The sequence below is a fragment of the Magallana gigas genome, chromosome 2 (assembly GCF_963853765.1).
Source record: "Magallana gigas chromosome 2, xbMagGiga1.1, whole genome shotgun sequence".
NCBI lineage: Eukaryota > Metazoa > Mollusca > Bivalvia > Ostreida > Ostreidae > Magallana > Magallana gigas.
In genome coordinates this window covers 2,564,558-2,581,943 of record NC_088854.1, presented here as the reverse complement: position 1 = coordinate 2,581,943, position 17,386 = coordinate 2,564,558, and the positions used below count along the sequence as shown (strand labels likewise).

Sequence of the window (17,386 nt, the reverse complement as noted above, 5' to 3'; positions counted from 1 at the left end):
AAACTGGCAGGAAGAAAAATTCAGAGGGGAAATAAAACATATAGAAGGAGTTTTTTCGTATCATTACTGGAGTATTTTCTTATCACTACTGAATACAAAAAATATGTAAGTTTAACAATTAATTTCGCCTAGGGATTTTCAAAAGTTTAATTTGTTGCAGATTTTTTTTATCAATTTCGTTTTTATTAAAATTATGTATTTTACTCTTAATCATATTTCTAAGTTTGTGATTCTAAAACTAAAAGTAGGACATTTATTGTTTTAAATTTCATTTTCATGTTTCAAATGTTAATGCTTTTTTGCAAATTTAAAATTATATTTTTAACAGTTCCTTTTAGTTTATTTATCTTTATTTATACAAAATGTCATTTTACTCAAATATAAATTTTTTTTTCTGATATAATTTTCCAAAGCACTTTAATATAGTTCATCTAATGCCACGATATTACGTATATCCTCAAATTACATTGCATTTTATTCTTTTAATAGATACTGATATAGTCGGGAAACATTTTTAAGGACTTTTTTTCTTTGTGAATTAGCTCATTACAAAATCCAGTTAAAATATTTTATACCAGAAACGCCATTGAAAACAACTGAGGTATTCCACCATTAGATCTGTAGGAAAATGCTGTATTTATTCACTACGGCGTCTGTACTCGTCATTTGCTGTATCATACCTGGTGTACTGGGATGTGGTAAGTGTTTAGTAGGAAAGACAAAGACAATCTAACGTAGCAAGAAAAAAAACCCAACATTCAATAACATGAAACTAGTACAAAATATTGTATTTTTATTTTTTAGTGTCCACTTTACCGAAGGATTGCCAAGACGTTTTAAGGTTAGGTGGAAGCGAAAGCGGCGTCTATACAATTTATCCCGAAGGGACTGGAGGTTTTCAGGCATACTGTGACATGACTACGGATAGGGGTGGATGGACGGTATTACTACGAGAATTGTCCTTAACAACAGAACTCAAATCTAAACGCTGTGATTCCTTTAATCAACTCCTAATTAATTTTTCAATAATACTCATTTCAATATTACGGCATTTCAGTGCCGTTCTTAATTAACTTCTTAATTTCCTTCAATAGATGATAAGTATTTATGTTATACCAGGCTGCGCATCATTTGATGTCTAGATAATTACAGACATTGCATCGAGTGTTGACTAACCCTTCATATTATTTTAAATAACATTTACTTTAAATGTTCGAATATTTCTGATCAATCAACATACTCCGAATTCAGCGCGCACGATGCATTTCTGAATATAATTTTTTAAATCAAGTAGGTTATCTTACTAACAATTATTTAATTAGTTATACTTATGGAAAAATGATTATTAAATATAAAATTTATTCTACTTCAATGATGCAAAAAATCACAATGTACATATGTGTATTTTAATCAGGTTTTTCAAAGAAGAATGAATGGAAAAGTTGACTTTTATCGAAGTTGGAAAGAATATAAGTATGGATTTGGTAATGTTTCGGAGGAACACTGGATTGGTATGCATAATTAAACTTTTTTTATCTATAAAAATGTTTTAAGGTTTTGCTAGTTATTCGTGAGACGTCTTAATTATGATTAATACCATAGGAAACCAAAGAATTCACCAGATAAATTCACAGGGTTGGTATGAGCTGAGAATAGACTTGACAGACTACGAAAACAATAGCCGATATGCACAATACCAAGTTTTCTCTGTTGGAGATCAAGATTCCGGCTATCGTTTGACCGTTGGAGACTATAAAGGGAATGCAGGTAGAATTTCAACATTGTGATGTTTGAATTAATGGATAATATCACATCTTATTTTCTGATATATCAAAGCTAAAATAATCAAATTATCTAATTTTATTTTAATTATTAATTTATTTTTTTAGATAATCAGTGTATTTTGAGCCAAAATATAAATGTTATTTAACTTTCACAATTTGAATTCGACAACTCAACGTCATATAAAACATCAGCTTTAACTGATAAATTCAATTTATATCTGTGTAGGCGATTCCTTGTCCTACCACAGTGGATCTTCTTTTTCCACCAAAGACCGAGAAAGATTTCATTGTAACCGTGATTTTAAAGGAGGTTGGTGGTACAATCTTTGTCATTACGCAAACCTGAATGGACTGTACAAACAGACCTCCCTAGCTAATGGTGTGAATTGGCTTCACTGGAGAGGACATCGATACTCATTAAAAACAACGGAAATGAAGATCAGAAAACAATAACTTTTACGAAATCGCTTACTTGTCGTTTTGCTTTTTGAACATATATTCAATGAAAGCCCTTTGCAACTTTTTATATGCTGTAATTTCAAAATCGTTTTCACAACTTTCTAATCATGATCTTAATTATTTGATTAACTCCCCTGAGATTATTTGTAGCTAAGAATTTCTTTGCATTTGTAAGCAACTTGCAAAACTAATTAAAAATCAAAGTACTGAAGAACTGATGGGAGTTGATTTTGTCGATGTTTATTTATTTTAAAATCAATGATATGTTATTTTGCATGACAAGTACATGTAGTTTCTAATTTGATTTGAATTACTAACATTTTTATAAATGAATTTTTGTACTTTTTCGACAACAATGTCGAGAAACCTCCATATGAATCATGTTAAATAATATTTAAAGATAAAATTAATTCAATCAAACTATGTATTAGTAATAGAAATATTTCTCGAAAATTGCATGGATCCAAGCAATATTGAATTCTAGTCTCTTTCAACCAAACGCTCGGTTGACACTGTAAATATCCGACAAGGATTTACGGAGACAGCCGAGCGTGGAGTTGAACGAGACTATATTGAACTCTGGCGTAGGAATACATACGACTACAAAAAATATTTAAATTGTTCGTACCATTTAAAATCTGACTATTTTCAAGGTATTTATAAATAAGTTTACTTGAAAAACAATGCTTTAGCATACATTACATCGAATTTATTAATTATTTTTAAGATTTTCTAAATCAGCAGCAATGATTTGTGCTGAGGTCCAAACACTGTTTCACTTTCGGTTTGTCTGAGTAACTGCATAGGAGAGTTGATTAAAATCAACTCCCAATTATTGATTTTTCAAGCATATTGTTGTTAAGTCTACTTCCACTTTCACTTTCCTGTAAATATTGAATTATAAAGAGAAAAAACCTTTAAATTGAAATGCTTACTTCATATTTGTATTTTGAAAGGACGTGAAAATACAGATACTTTGCACCTGTTTTAAATAAATTAAATAGTGTAATATTATATAGAGTACAAGTATCGTCTGCTTTTATCTTTAGTATGTATATTATTATACACTATAGACGCGTATCTAAGGACAAACATGCTATGAATTAAACAGGTACCGCTAAGTCGTAAAAATGGGATAACATTCTAATGAAAGGAAATACCATTTCTTCAGATTCTATGAGCAGTGTAACGAAACCATTACCTACAAAAACTTTATTTTATATCTACATACGTTCATAGAATATACATTAATGACAACATATTTTGTTAAAGTATTGATCATATGTACCTGATTATTATTGTTCAATTGCAATAAATATAACATACATTTATAGATGTAGGACGAAGTACTTTTTACAGTCGTATCCAAAGAAACAAAATGAACGTTGATTGAATTTTTCCAACGTACTTTTCGAAACTCGCTGTCTTACTCCTGTAAACAGAGAAATATTTTCCCCGCTTGATTTTCGCCTTTTTGCCTTCATTGTAAGCGGGGGAAACAAAGATTAGGCGAATTAAAAACAATTCATAGATAACTGAGTTAATTAGAAAGAATGTGTATTTTTGTGTCTGGGCAATTTCAAACCGGGGCATAACCGTTTGCGAGTGTAGAAGGGCGAGAAAAAAAACAGCGCGAAAATAACCCTATGTAATAAAGTTGATTCAGTTTTGTATATAAAGGTGTTTAAATTGGTGTTCTTTTATATTTTTGTCCTGAATGGGTTACCGTATGTGAGTGACGGGTGTCGGGTGAGTGTGCTATTTTTAGAGCGAGTATATAAAGTGACCGGTTTGTATGTAGTGGTAACGGCATCAGCCGGGTGCCACGTTTGTGCAGTTCCTGAATTTATAGATAGTGAATATCTCCAGTCAGTTATATTACTGGTTAAAAACAGGTAGCCATTTAACTCGGGATTTTGTTGGGCGGGCACATATTTTCCTATCCGGTAAGCTTTTTTTCGTGTTATTTTGTGATTTTTGCAGGTAATTCAGCTATTAGTGTAAATGCTCGTATGTATGTATATTTATCGGGGCTTTATTAGTCACAGTGTGTTATTTTCAATGCATAAGGGTGTTTGATGCAAATGCCTGTACTACAGACTATAGGCGCTAGACGCTAAAAGTGAATTATCCTATGGAGGGTCATGTGGGTAACAGACAAATGTCGGGGACACATGCTGCGTTTAGCGAGGCGTAATTATCTGTAGAGAAGTGGTCGTAGACTGTTAGCGAGAGATCTGTGAGTCCGAGGCTTGTAGTCAGGATACTGATACACGAGGGACAGGTAGTTTGACGAGGACAGGAGCGTCTCGGGTGCGAGGTGTCCTTGAAGTGACTGAGTTCCTTTTCAAAGAGAGGTTATAAGTGTGTAAAAGTGACTGTTACAGGTTTATATTCATTTTTACAGAGCTAAAATTTGAAGTAATCGTGATTTTACGTTTGTTTTTGAATTATTGAACTGAAACATTTTTGACTAATTTTTCAACAAAAGTTTTATTGGTTGAAACAGTTTATAAAACAACATTTTGTAGTTTATTAACATTTCATATCTAATACAGTGTAATCAAAAGAACTCATTACAACCTGTATAGAGGGTATTCTCTTATACTTTTGTTATTATACAAGGATGAATAACACATCATAACAATATCAATATAAGTGTAAGAGTTTATTAGAAGATTATAAAATTATCAATTTGTCAAATAACGTTTTTCTAGAATATTAAAACTTAACTTGACAAAAGCTTAGCGTCATAACTAAAAAATATGAAATCACGGATGCGTATTAGTGTCACATAAAAACTTTTAATTTATCATTTCGCTTTAAAAGATTTAAATTAAATATAAACAATTAACTCTTTGGTATGTAAAATGTACACTTAAAGCTGTTCGCTTTAAAAGATTTAAATTAAATATAAACAATTAACTCTTTGGTATGTAAAATAAACACTTAAAGCTGTTAGTTAACATCGATTAATTTATTATTCTAATATGTAAAATTTACACCTTTTTCTGAAGTTTACCCTCTTATATGTAAAATTCAGTATTATATTGGTTAAATTTACATTTTTTGTACATCAATACATCGAAATTTGTTTTCTAAAAAACATTTTGCATCAAAAGTTTTATTTTATTACAAAAAGCCCGTGTCGTTAAGTCAATCTCCATCGCAACCGGGAATGTTAACCAAATAGAACGTGTTTCCAGCTAAAAAGTAAAAAAGTTTACTTTCCAGATAAGCTATATATAAAACATATATTTTATACTTATTTTTTATTGTAAATAACAGGGTTGTTTTTTTAATATTTCATGTTTGAATCATGACGTAGAATGTACAGTTATTACACATAAAATGAATGCCGTCAATATGCATACATTTACCTGCAAAAAAAATGTATGGTGTAGACAAAAATGCACAAATATACATTATGACGTCATCTCAGGATTTGTTAAACATTGCAATTACGATAGTACATATATATTGATTTATTCAAATAGTTACACATAATTGAATAGTTATTAACTTGGGGACCTTTAACAAACGATTCATTTGTATAGGGTATCAATTTTCTTAAGTTTTATTGCAACGAAATTATTACACAATATGTGGTTCTCTCACAGTATTTTAGAAATGTACAATTTTTAGATTAAAGTGTGAATTTTTAAGATTAATCTGCAATTTTTACGAATTAAAGTGTCATTGATATGTAAACTTTGCATATTATTGTCTGGAAAATAAAAATAAAACTAAAAAAACTGAAGTACTAGAATCCTGATTCTGGTCATGTGTAATATTATGTAATTTTTCAAAATCATATGTCAGTTTTGAATATTTTCAAAATTCCCAACAAACAAAATCAGTATAAATAACCTTACCTACCTTAGATACCTAAACTTCATAAAAATCTTTACAAACAAAGATATATAGCGGATTTCAATAAATATTGTACGAAGCCTCTTTCTTTACTCCTTACTTAAATATATATTAACAACAGTGAAGGGGAAACGTTAAGAGTTCTGTGCAACAGTGTATTCAAGAAACGGTGTAAATCAGATGTTGATACTTGAGAATTCAAAGGAACTTTAAGAAAATTTGAATTCCCAAAATTTTACCATAATCAATACCATTAAGACTTTTCAAAGACTTTTCTACAATCTATACAACCATCCTCCACGATAAGCTAAAGTCCAGGCTTTTTGACATCATTGATAGCTGCTTTTTTTTCAATAAAAATGGATCACATTTTATTTACTTTGTAATCGGTCATTTACAAAACCATGCTAATTGTGCATACAAGTACTAATTTATAAAATATTAAAAGGAGTCTCGAGTTTTTGATAGACAACATCTATATAGTTTTTGGAAATCAGGTCTTCCAACAATCTGTTTGAATTCCCGTAGGTACCAATTACGCCCCAATGATAAACATGATGACTTTCATTTTTCTATAATCAACTTTTCCTACTTATATAAGAGTAAACCTTCATCCCCTGTATATGAAGTTTCTGTCTCTCAGTTAATTCGGTACACATGGACATGCTCTACGTATGAACAGTCAAGGAAGGCTACTGACACACAAATTGATAAAACAGCACTACCAACAGTCTCGACTGAAGTCATCATTTCGTAAGTTCCCGATTACTACAAAGATCACACAGCGGATGTGATCGGTCAGCAGAGGATGCTCACTCCTCCATGGCACGTGATCCTACCTCTAAGTGTATAGAAGTCCGTGTTTTCTCTGCTCCTTTTTTGTATTTTTCCTTTGAGCGTTGGTTTTGAACACTGTTAGCTATCACCACATATCATACACAATTACAAAAACATATCGATTGGCAGCTTTATAATTTCAAATAGGTTCATACATCTTAGCAAAACAATCCCGAAATGAAAATAAAAATAATGCTTTGTTATGGTTTTGGTTAATTTGTTTGTAGATATAAAACAAACCATATCTTAAATTCCATCATAAAAAAAGATAGAAAGACTGAATAGATAGATGGATAGATATAGATAAATGGATTGATACAGATATAGAATAGCCTAATAGAGAAATGGATGAAGAGATATGTCACTTTTCTTCAGATAAAAGTGTACACATAGTTCTTCCTCTTTGTTGCTCTTTGGTGACATTCTAGCAAGTGATATCTCGGCGTTAAAGCTTGCATGAATTCATTAAAGCATTTGGCTGCCATATTAGTTTCGATTGCCCCTAAACTTCCACTGGGTTATATATACCTTGTATATATAACTTGTTTTCGCTTGTCAGAAAGAGTAAGAATTCTCTCTTAAGGTACTTCACTACACCGACACTTATTCTTTTTAAGACACTACGTCACAAGAAGGCGATTTAAATGTTTTGTTAAATTGTTTGTATCAATCGATTCAGATGTATATCGTCATAGCTCAGAGGTTAAAGTATCAGGCTTGTGAACCGCAGGTCCTGAGTTCGAATCCACCTGGGGCTTTTGTTTATGTTTACCGAATGAAATTTTGAAAATATCATTTTTTATCTAAAATTGCACATTTTTTCGCCTATTTGACATTTTTACTTCTTATTCATCATGCTTTCTATCATAATCAAGTAAATTTCTGCTGATTTGAGAATCTATTTCAAGGTGTAGTGAGGCACCTTATATGACATTGTATAATCTAAAGAGATAACAAGTGTTGCTGGAATTCCAAACTTGTCTTTATTAACTATTAATATATCTAATATTTCAATGCACTGCTTTATTGTGTAGGAGAAAATGCGAACCACTGTAGCAACCTCTAATGATACACCGTCCACTAATGATATAATGTTGCATTATATATATTAAGGTTTTAAATCCATCCACTAATGCAATTGAAAATGTGTGCAAATGTGTATCATTAGTGGTCAAGGTAGTCCTTATTTCTCTTTTTTTCCATATCATTGGAGGTTACGGTTTTTGACCGCAAATGATTTAAATCTGAAATTATATCATTAGCGGACGGTTAGGTTGTTCGTTAATGATTAAATTATATCATAAGTGGTCAACATCCTGACCTCTAATGCAACCTTATATCATTAGTGGACATTGTATCATTAGAGGTTGCTACAAACCACTCTCTACAGCTTCTTTCAGAATGACTATCAATATGGATAACGTCTGTTTTGGAACCTTTATACACGTGCTATTGTAAGTAATAGGTCATAGTTGAAACAACTTAAAATTTCGTATAAAAATTTCAAACGCAAGGTATCCGTTTTGTATTTACATAATGACTATGAAAATATATTTAAAGCAGGATGAGCTGTATATCTTAGAATTTTATTTTGCTGCAAAACGCTGCTAGTGTGATAAGTCTGCATATAACTTAAACTTTTATGATAAAAAAAAGGTTTGAAAAAATCATTAATTTTTGTCAGAAGAAAGATTTCTCCTCTTCGGAAATCAATTTTTGTACAGGACAACAATTCAACTATGCTCCAGTTAAGGCTTCTCAACCTCCTTTTCACACACAAAAATGGTTTGAAGATATTTAAAAACTATGACATTTTTGTTATTTAAATTAAAAATTACATTTTCGTAAAAAAAAAAATTTCAACATGAAAATTGCAGTTCATGTTGCTTTAAAAAAACAACAAAACATATCTCTTTGATCTCGGCAATAACTGAAGCTGTAATAGAATATCATAATCTCATAATAAAATGAAAAAAGAGTTCAGAAATGAATGATTGGTTTTTGAGATTTATCTATAAACAGTTGTAACCCTATGAAAAAAAAACCTATTACAAAGGCTTCTGAGTAAGTTCAGATGTTTAAAGATATTTGAATAAAGTTGTTCCAATCAATCTTAAGACTACATTTTTAATTGTCTTATGCTATTTAATTTTACTGGCTTAAACACAAATCTCATTACATTTAAAACACTGCATATTGACACATAGATATAATTAGCAAATTAACATGAACTATAATTTGACCTCCAGATAGTCTGAATATAATTATTAAAATCTTAACTGTTTGATTCTTTGACAAATCTTAAAACACTGGTTGTAAACTTCATAGCAAAATCTATTGTCTTCTAATCTTCATTTCCGTTGTTTTCAATGAGTAATGGTAACCATGCCAATGATACCAGTTCACGCCATCAGCATATGAGGAATGGTTACCTTTCAGGTACAGTCCATTTAGGTTGGCCCTGTGGCATGTTTTATACCACCATCCACCTTTATATTTTTTTGAACAATTATCATTGTCTTGGTCTTTTGTGTAAAATGATTGTCCATTATGGGCGTCCATTGAATCTCCTGAAATCAATATAAAAATTTATTTTAATTATCAACGAATATTTAGAGTAATGAAAGTCTTATCAGCATCGTCACCTAAATAAACATTGCTTAATAAGAATACAATTGTTTACCTGCATTTCCTTCGTATTCTCCCACCGTCAGCTTATAACCAGAATCTTTGTTTCCAATAGAGAAAACTCGGTAGTAAGCAAATCGATTTTCATTTTCGAAGTCAGACATGTCCACTCTTAGCTCATACCAACCCTGAGATGTCAACTGATGAATTCTTTGGTTTCCTGTTTAAAATTGTAAGACAAAATTACATTTCGATATTTCACACGTGAAAAGTCTTATAAGTCAAATGAGGATTTTCGTCATTTCCCCCTAGATCTGTACCAATCCAGTGGTCTCCATCAGTGTCACCAAATCCATACTGGTAATCTTGCCAAAGTCTGTTAAATCCAACATCCCCAGTTATTCGTCTTTGAAAAACCTAGCATGATCATTATGATAGATGTCGTTAGAAGATGATATAGCATAATAAAACTGACATAATGTTAAAAAGGTTTTCTTAGTTTCTGATCTTTATGAATAGTGACAAATGGCACATAAACTGTACTTATTCTCAATTTATCATAAATCAATATTTATAAAATTGTTATATGTTATTACCGTCCATCCACCTCCAGCTGTAACCATGTCACAATACACTTTAAACCCCCCTGTTCCTTGAGGATAAATCGTGTAGACACCGCTTGTAAGACTTCCGGACCGCAGGATATCTTGACAGTCAGTTGGTAGGGAGAAACATGCTAAAAATTCCAATCTTTAGATTTTGACACTCTTTTTTTTAAACAACTCTAAACATTTCGATAATCGTTTTTAATGAAAACCACTGTTTAATCTCAATTTTACTTCACATATCCATCATAGCCTGAAATGATTATATAACAGTGCAGAGACATACTTACAGGCTTTGGACACCAGAACAGTGGTTATAAAGCAGCAAACAATGAATGCATACGCAACATATATGGTATTAACCTGTGGCATCTGTCTATGCATCATGATGCTATGCATTGCGTAATTGCTACAAAAAGTTCACATGGTTGACAATGTATGTATATAATTTGTGAAGAAGAGAAATAAAATGCCTATCAGAATATGGAAAAATTATGAAAATATATTCTTCAGATAAAATGTGTTTGAAAAGAAAGCATGTCGTTCATCAGATTTTCCCTCAATGTATTAGCTGTGTATTACGTATTAGAACAAATATATTGGGTAGCTATACACCTTATGTATAAACACATCTAACGTATTGACACATCTAATGTTAAAATTCCTCCTTTGGATAGGCACCTCTTATGTATCTTTTGTATAGACATATCTTATGTATCTTATGTATAGACACATCTCATGTATGAATCTTACGTATAAATACATCTAATGTATCTGATGTATAGGCAAATCTAATGTATCTTATGTATAGACACATCTAATGCATCTTATGTATAGAGATATCTCATGTATCTTACGTATAGATACATGTAATGTATCTTATGTATAGACACATGTAATGCATCTTACGTATAGACACATCTTTTGTATCTTATGTAAAAACACATTTAATGTATCTTATGTATAGACACACCTAATGTATCTAATGTACATCTAATGCATTGACACATCCTACATTGTATGTATAAATTTTTCTTGTGGATAGGCAATTCTTATGTAAAGACACATTTTATTTATGTATAGATACACCTTATGTATCTTATGAATAGACACATCTCATGTTTCTTATGTATAGACACATCTTATGTATCTTGTGTATAGACACATCTTATGTATCTTATGTATAGAAACAACCTTTTGTATCTTATGTATAGACACATCTTATGTATCTTAGAACGTAGAGACACATCTTATGTATGTTACCATCTTTTCTAGCCAAGGTTTTCTGATCCGCAACGCTTCTCACACACCCTTGGCTTATCGTGCTATCAAAAGTCGGGATTTTTTCCCTAAATTTTGATTGGGGTTTACTCAAACCGTTCGACCAACCAAAATAATGAAACGCATATCTGATTTAATCAGCAATGTTTTCCTACTGTTTATTCACGAGTGTCTCTATCACGAATAACTCAAAATCCTAATTTATCTAGTCTTTCCGTTTGACCCTTTATGATGCATGTACAATTCAATGGTACAATAACAAGTACACCAGATTGGTTATCAACATAGGCATGCACTCGTAGATTGAGGATTTACCAACTGTTTACCGCGCCTAGTCTTTCAACTTACAAATGAATTCGATCTATATGTAACGTTTAACATTATTCATATTTATTGAATAAACTGGGCATTTAACGTTCTTCAAACGTGTCAATATCAATTTCTACAGAGGCTGACATTTCTGCACCAGGTACGTATATATCATACGGCATATTTCATCATTTGGATGATTTAAAAATAGGATAGGAGATTACGTGACAAAAAAAGACCGACTTATGATAGCATGATATGCCAAGGGTTTGTGAGAAGCTATGCGGATCAGAAAACTTTGCTAGCGAAGATGGTATCTTACATCTTATGTATGTTATGTATAGACCCAACTTATATATCTTAAGTATAGACAAAACATATGTATATGATGTATATAAAGTATAAAGGGAAATATTTGTCCCTGTTTTATTTGTGCCCCCTTCGTCCTCGTTGTCAGACGAGTCTAGGCGATCTCCTATGTCTCAAATTTTTTTTTTTTAATAAACAACTTCCACCGAGCAAATTCAAAAAGGTGCGAAACCGTTTGCAAGTGAAAAAGGTCGAAATATTTATTGTTATGTTAAATTGGCAATATCAATATTTCACTGTGTTTCACTGTGTTTCACTTTTCAAATAGTTTAGTGAATTGTAATTTTCAAAAAAAATAAATAATCTTGTTAGTTGGAGAGTTCTTCGATGAACATCCAAATTTCACTAGGATATATAAATGTAGATCATCGACCAAGTTATTTGAAATTGAATAATAACTAAATAGAGAAAGGCTATAATGCACAAGTTGTAGATTTTTATTCCTGTTAATTGAATTGGTGTACTCTTTGAGTAAACGTAATCTTTACTTCAAATTTTGATACCTAATGCAGATTTATCACAGAAAAGTACGGTATATACGGTAAATGTTATTACAAAGATACAAGCTTGTGTTTCTCAATAAAGTGGATAAATGTTAAACAGCTTATCAAATTTGACATGTAAAGATGTAGGAATGAATACTCACCGGGATCCCAAGTTAATAGGTGATTGTACAGTATCTCTTCGTAAAATTCAACCCTACTTATTTATACTTATTGTATGTTAACGACCAATAAAAACTACAAGCAACGTGATTTTGAAGCGTGGTTTGCAGCAAATGTGCCTCTCATACATCATTTTATCGTGATTTTTTTTTAAATTTTCAAACCCACCGGACTGATCATAATAGTAGTTTGTCACGGAAGAGATTTTTTGCTCTTTTACCTCAGTTACATAACATATCTAACAGCATTATCATGAATACATATTTTTAAATCTGGCTCAAATTAACCAAGTTTGATTTATCTTTATTATCCAAGCTGATGGCGTTGAATAATTCAAGAAGCTCACAGGCCCAATCGGTCCCCCTGGTATCAAAGCCCATACACAAACCTGTCGGAGAATCTTATATATGCATTTGATTAAACCAAGCTGACATTTTGTAAACTGTTTGTGGTTCCTAAAGCCACCTTTGATGTAGTTAATAATGCTCTATATTTTTGCTTCATATTTAAATAAATGACAATTATTTTTACATTTACGAGGCGTTACTGTCTTCATATCGTTAACGAGAATGGAAACAAACAAGCTTCAGTGTTGCCGTGATTAGTTAAAAAGCATTATATATAATATTTCCCTTTTATCTGCGACTATCGCCCTATTAGTTTTTGTTTCTATTGTTACGCTAATAGCTACACATCGCCTATATAAGGGCAAGCTTCATTGCATGCCTTCCGTTTATTTACCCGAACACGTTTAATTAGACGGAATGATTTGTAGAAACACCTTTCGAAGAAAATATGACGTCCACCGCACTGGTAAGGACTATCTCATTGAAATCCCTTTAAAATGAATAGTGTATTTTTAGCAGAGTTCCAATTCCATTTACTGGAGATGACCACATCATCTATTACAATAGCAGTGGTTTCCCACTAGTTGATGACCCTAAATACTTCAGACTCCAAATATGAATCATAAATTTTGGATTGCAAACGGCGTTCTAGAATGAAGTTTACTTTTGAATTGCGAGTAAAAAAAACTGCGAACTCCACTCTAAAGACCATTTGCCATATACTTTTTTTTGACAAATACTCTGATACCGTTCATGTGAAATTGCGTTTTTCTGCACCACAAGTACCATTGCATTGTTCTTAACTGATCAAAATAATTTCACTTAATGAATTAACTTTGATATTTTTAACAAAAAAAGTCAACATTTGCCCTGATATATAAATCCGTGAAATTCTATGCCAAACTTCAATGTTTCAATTTATTGGCTATACATGTAAAAATTATTTTTAAATGAGGTTTTTTAAATTATATAACCAGTAAAAGAAATCATTGTTCTAATGATGATATATTTCATAACTGATTGTAATAGCTATCAGAAGAATACAACATTCTTAAATATTATTTGATGGATCTGACATCATTTATACTAGTCATCGGAACATGGTATTGCAGCTGTAAACTGTCAGTTCTTTAATTTTCACTTGATTAAACAGGAGAAGATTTCAAAATAGAGAAATAAATTTGAAACAGATTGTGTAAAGAACATATATATATATATTTTAAGATAGTATAAAGATAGTTAAACTTATCATTTTATATTTGATTATAATGAACAACCAAAAGTTTGAATATTGTTTATTCAAATAGTCTAGAAATAAATCTAAAATAACACTTGACCAAACACAATATATTAACATCATGGGTCTACTGTCTTCTGATCTTCATTTCTGTTGTTTTGAGTGAGTAATGATATCCATGCCAATCAAACCAGTTCATCCCATTAGCGTATGACGAATGGTTACCTTTCAGGTAGAGTCCATTGAGGTTGGCATCATGACAGTGTTTATACCACCAACCTCCTTTATACTTAGAGGCGCACTCATTGATATCTCGATCTTTTGCATAAAATTTACTACCGTTGTGGATAGCCATCGAATCTCCTGCAAAAAGAAATAGATTTAAAACATGATGAAATCAAATGACATCAGCAATTGTAGCCAACACTCTATTCAGGTTAAATTTGTGGCACTTCTTACAACTAACTTATTGATATGAACATTTTTCATTGTTATCTTTGTCCCTTGCGTAAAAAATCTTTATGCGTTTGCGTTGAATCTCCCGAAGAAGAAATATTTGTTCCTGTAATTTAGTCTCATTAGCATTGTCAATCAAATCGAAACGTCTTAATAAGGAATGCAATTGTTAACCTGCATTTCCTTCGTATTCTTCAACTTTCAGCTTATAACCAGAGTCTTTGTTTCCAACAAAGAAAGTACGGTAGTAAGCAAATCGACTTTCATTTTTGAAGTCAGACATGTCCACTCTAAGCTCATACCATCCCTTAGATGTCAACTGATGAATTCTTTGGTTTCCTGTTTAAAATTATATGGCAAAATTACATTTCGTTATTGGAAATGTTAAGGACTTATAAGTCAAATAAGGATTTTCGTCATGTTCATCTAGATCTGTACCAATCCAGTGGTCTCCATCAGTGTCACCAAATCCATACTGGTAATCTTTCCAAAGTCTGTTAAATCCAACACCCCCAGTTATTCGTCTTTGAAAAACCTAGTATGATAATTATGATAGATGTTGTTAGGGGATTATATAGCATAATTGAAAAACCTAATGCAATATTGAACAAGTTTCCTAAATTTTTAATATATATGAATAGTGATAAATGGCATATAAACTGTACTTATTCTCCATTTATCATAAATCAATATTTATAAAATTGCTATATGTTGTTACCGTCCATCCGCCCCCAGCCGTGGTCATGTCACAATACACCTTAAACCCCCCTGTTCCTGGTGGATAAATCGTGTAGACACCGCTTGTAAGACTTCCGGACCGCAGGATATCTTGACAGTCAGTTGGCAGGGAACAGCATGCTAAAGATTCCAATCTTTAGATTTTGACACTCTTTTCTTACGAATCACAATAAACAACTCGAGAATCGTTTGTTGTGAGAAACTTGTAAATTATAATCCAAAATTTTTCTTTAAGGTTATATTACCCATCAATCTCAATTTACTTCACATATCCATCATAGCTTGTAATGATTACGTTATAGTTTACAAACATACTTACATGCTTTGGGCAGCAGTACAATGGTTATAAAGCAGCGAACGATGATTGCATACACAACTTTAAAAGTACTAGCATCTGGATTAAGTCTGTGCATACTGATGCTATGGTTTGCCTTATATCTGATGAAAAATATAGACATGGCTGACATTGTATATGTTGTGTATGATAAGAGAAATATAATGCATTTTTACACGATGTTTAATTTTATTTGATTATGTGACACGGGCTGTTATTTTTGTGTTTGTATAGGCGCTAAGCAACAATGCATTCAGCGCCGATATTATCATGTAACCCACAATGGTATATAAACAAGCAGCCTCAACGTTAGTACTCTTAACAATGTTCCAGATGAGAAGATCTACGAGACTAAGGTACGTTTTTGTAGTTGGTTTGCTTTAAAATGCCACATTACTAATTTAGACCAGTTTTTTTAAGACGGACCACTAGATTCTCGGTTGTTAAAGAGGTTGTACTCTTCGACGTTAGCCAAGCTGATACTGAAAGACTAGGGCGTGTCATCGGCAATCACCACCGCCCGAATAAGGCATAACTATTGTTTACACCTTCGTAATATCTTATTTCCAATCCAAGCCGACCATCAATTGTGGGATTAACCTTACGTTAGGGTGAAAATAATTATAGGCCAATTATAGTCAGCAATAATTTCACTATGAATCAAAGTACTGAGAGTACTGAAAGACGGGGTCTTGAAAGTTCGAATTTTTAATTGTCCTCGATTTCCTCGAATAAGCTTCCAAAATTTATGAGTTTGAATAAGTTGTTACAATCTATGTTAATTCGGCTTTTTTGCAATTGTCTGATACTTTGTCTAAATTTTACTAAATCCCGGCCTTCATAATTGTAGAAAATTGACACAATATAATATATTATGTAAAATAAGACTTCAAGGATTTTTTTTAAAATTACTACTAACCGGTAAAATCAAACAACTATATCAAAGTAGATAATTTTAATCATTAGATTTATTCAATTTTGTGATTCTAGGGAAAATCCACAAGTCGTACGGTATCCGTAATAAAAGATTTATGAAAACCCCGAAAACTCTAAAACTGCTGAATTAACAAACAAAGTGAACATTTGTATACCGATAACAAACACAGGCACCTGATGTTAGAAACATTTTTTCAATAAAATGTTTCGAAAAAAAAGAAAAAAAGAAACATTGGAAAAGATTCCAGGAACTTTGACAATAAAAAGATTTGTCACGGTCGCCATTTTGATTTTTAAGACCGACTTATCTGACACGATTTTCTTCATTTGCGTTTCATGCAAAATTAATAGGTAAAAATAAATCCGTTCGCCACTTACTACTTTTTTGTGTAAACTCGTGCACCACCTACACGAATTACGATACAACCGTTCCTTTCATTACAAACCATACTCCGAAAATCAGAGACATAGATTGTCAACTCCGCCATTAGCGTGTAAATGTTAGGGGACCAACCTTACTTTGAGAAC

General features: G+C 31.7%; 3 protein-coding genes across 3 annotated transcripts; 1 reads left to right on the top strand and 2 right to left on the bottom strand.

Moving 5' to 3' along the window:
* Nucleotides 1-561: 561 nt before the first annotated feature.
* On the top strand, nt 562-2,539 carry LOC109619607 (fibrinogen C domain-containing protein 1-A-like). Its single transcript, XM_020070041.3, has 5 exons — nt 562-698; nt 805-941; nt 1,415-1,511; nt 1,603-1,767; nt 2,011-2,539. The coding sequence occupies exons 1-5, from the start codon at nt 629-631 to the stop codon at nt 2,235-2,237; spliced, it is 696 nt and encodes a 231-aa protein (XP_019925600.3). The 5' UTR covers nt 562-628; the 3' UTR covers nt 2,238-2,539.
* A 4,102-nt stretch (nt 2,540-6,641) lies between these two features.
* LOC105334915 (fibrinogen C domain-containing protein 1) lies at nt 6,642-12,910 on the bottom strand. Its single transcript, XM_011438530.4, has 6 exons — nt 12,792-12,910; nt 10,477-10,595; nt 10,178-10,317; nt 9,902-9,998; nt 9,637-9,801; nt 6,642-9,523 (listed from the first exon to the last, which is right to left on the bottom strand). Exons 2-6 carry the CDS (start codon nt 10,583-10,585, stop codon nt 9,288-9,290), a joined length of 747 nt encoding a protein of 248 aa, XP_011436832.3. The 5' UTR covers nt 10,586-10,595; nt 12,792-12,910; the 3' UTR covers nt 6,642-9,287.
* Nucleotides 12,911-14,494: 1,584 nt separating this feature from the next.
* On the bottom strand, nt 14,495-16,038 carry LOC117681629 (microfibril-associated glycoprotein 4-like). The gene is made up of 5 exons (XM_034446959.2): nt 15,908-16,038; nt 15,569-15,708; nt 15,289-15,385; nt 15,025-15,189; nt 14,495-14,757 (listed from the first exon to the last, which is right to left on the bottom strand). Exons 1-5 carry the CDS (start codon nt 15,999-16,001, stop codon nt 14,522-14,524), a joined length of 732 nt encoding a protein of 243 aa, XP_034302850.2. The 5' UTR covers nt 16,002-16,038; the 3' UTR covers nt 14,495-14,521.
* Nucleotides 16,039-17,386: the final 1,348 nt, after the last annotated feature.

Coding starts and splice junctions, on each gene's coding strand:
- LOC109619607 (XM_020070041.3), top strand. CDS start 629: ATGCTGTATTTATTCACTACGGCGTCTGTACTCGTCATTTGCTGTATC. Junction 942..1,414: donor CGGATAGGGGTGGATGGACG/GTATTACTACGA, acceptor TATTTTAATCAG/GTTTTTCAAAGAAGAATGAA. Junction 1,768..2,010: donor AGACTATAAAGGGAATGCAG/GTAGAATTTCAA, acceptor ATATCTGTGTAG/GCGATTCCTTGTCCTACCAC.
- LOC105334915 (XM_011438530.4), bottom strand. CDS start 10,585: ATGCATAGCATCATGATGCATAGACAGATGCCACAGGTTAATACCATA. Junction 9,802..9,901: donor TGATGGAGACCACTGGATTG/GTACAGATCTAG, acceptor AATTTTAAACAG/GAAACCAAAGAATTCATCAG. Junction 9,524..9,636: donor AGAATACGAAGGAAATGCAG/GTAAACAATTGT, acceptor TATTGATTTCAG/GAGATTCAATGGACGCCCAT.
- LOC117681629 (XM_034446959.2), bottom strand. CDS start 16,001: ATGCACAGACTTAATCCAGATGCTAGTACTTTTAAAGTTGTGTATGCA. Junction 15,386..15,568: donor CGGCTGGGGGCGGATGGACG/GTAACAACATAT, acceptor TTATCATACTAG/GTTTTTCAAAGACGAATAAC. Junction 15,190..15,288: donor TGATGGAGACCACTGGATTG/GTACAGATCTAG, acceptor AATTTTAAACAG/GAAACCAAAGAATTCATCAG.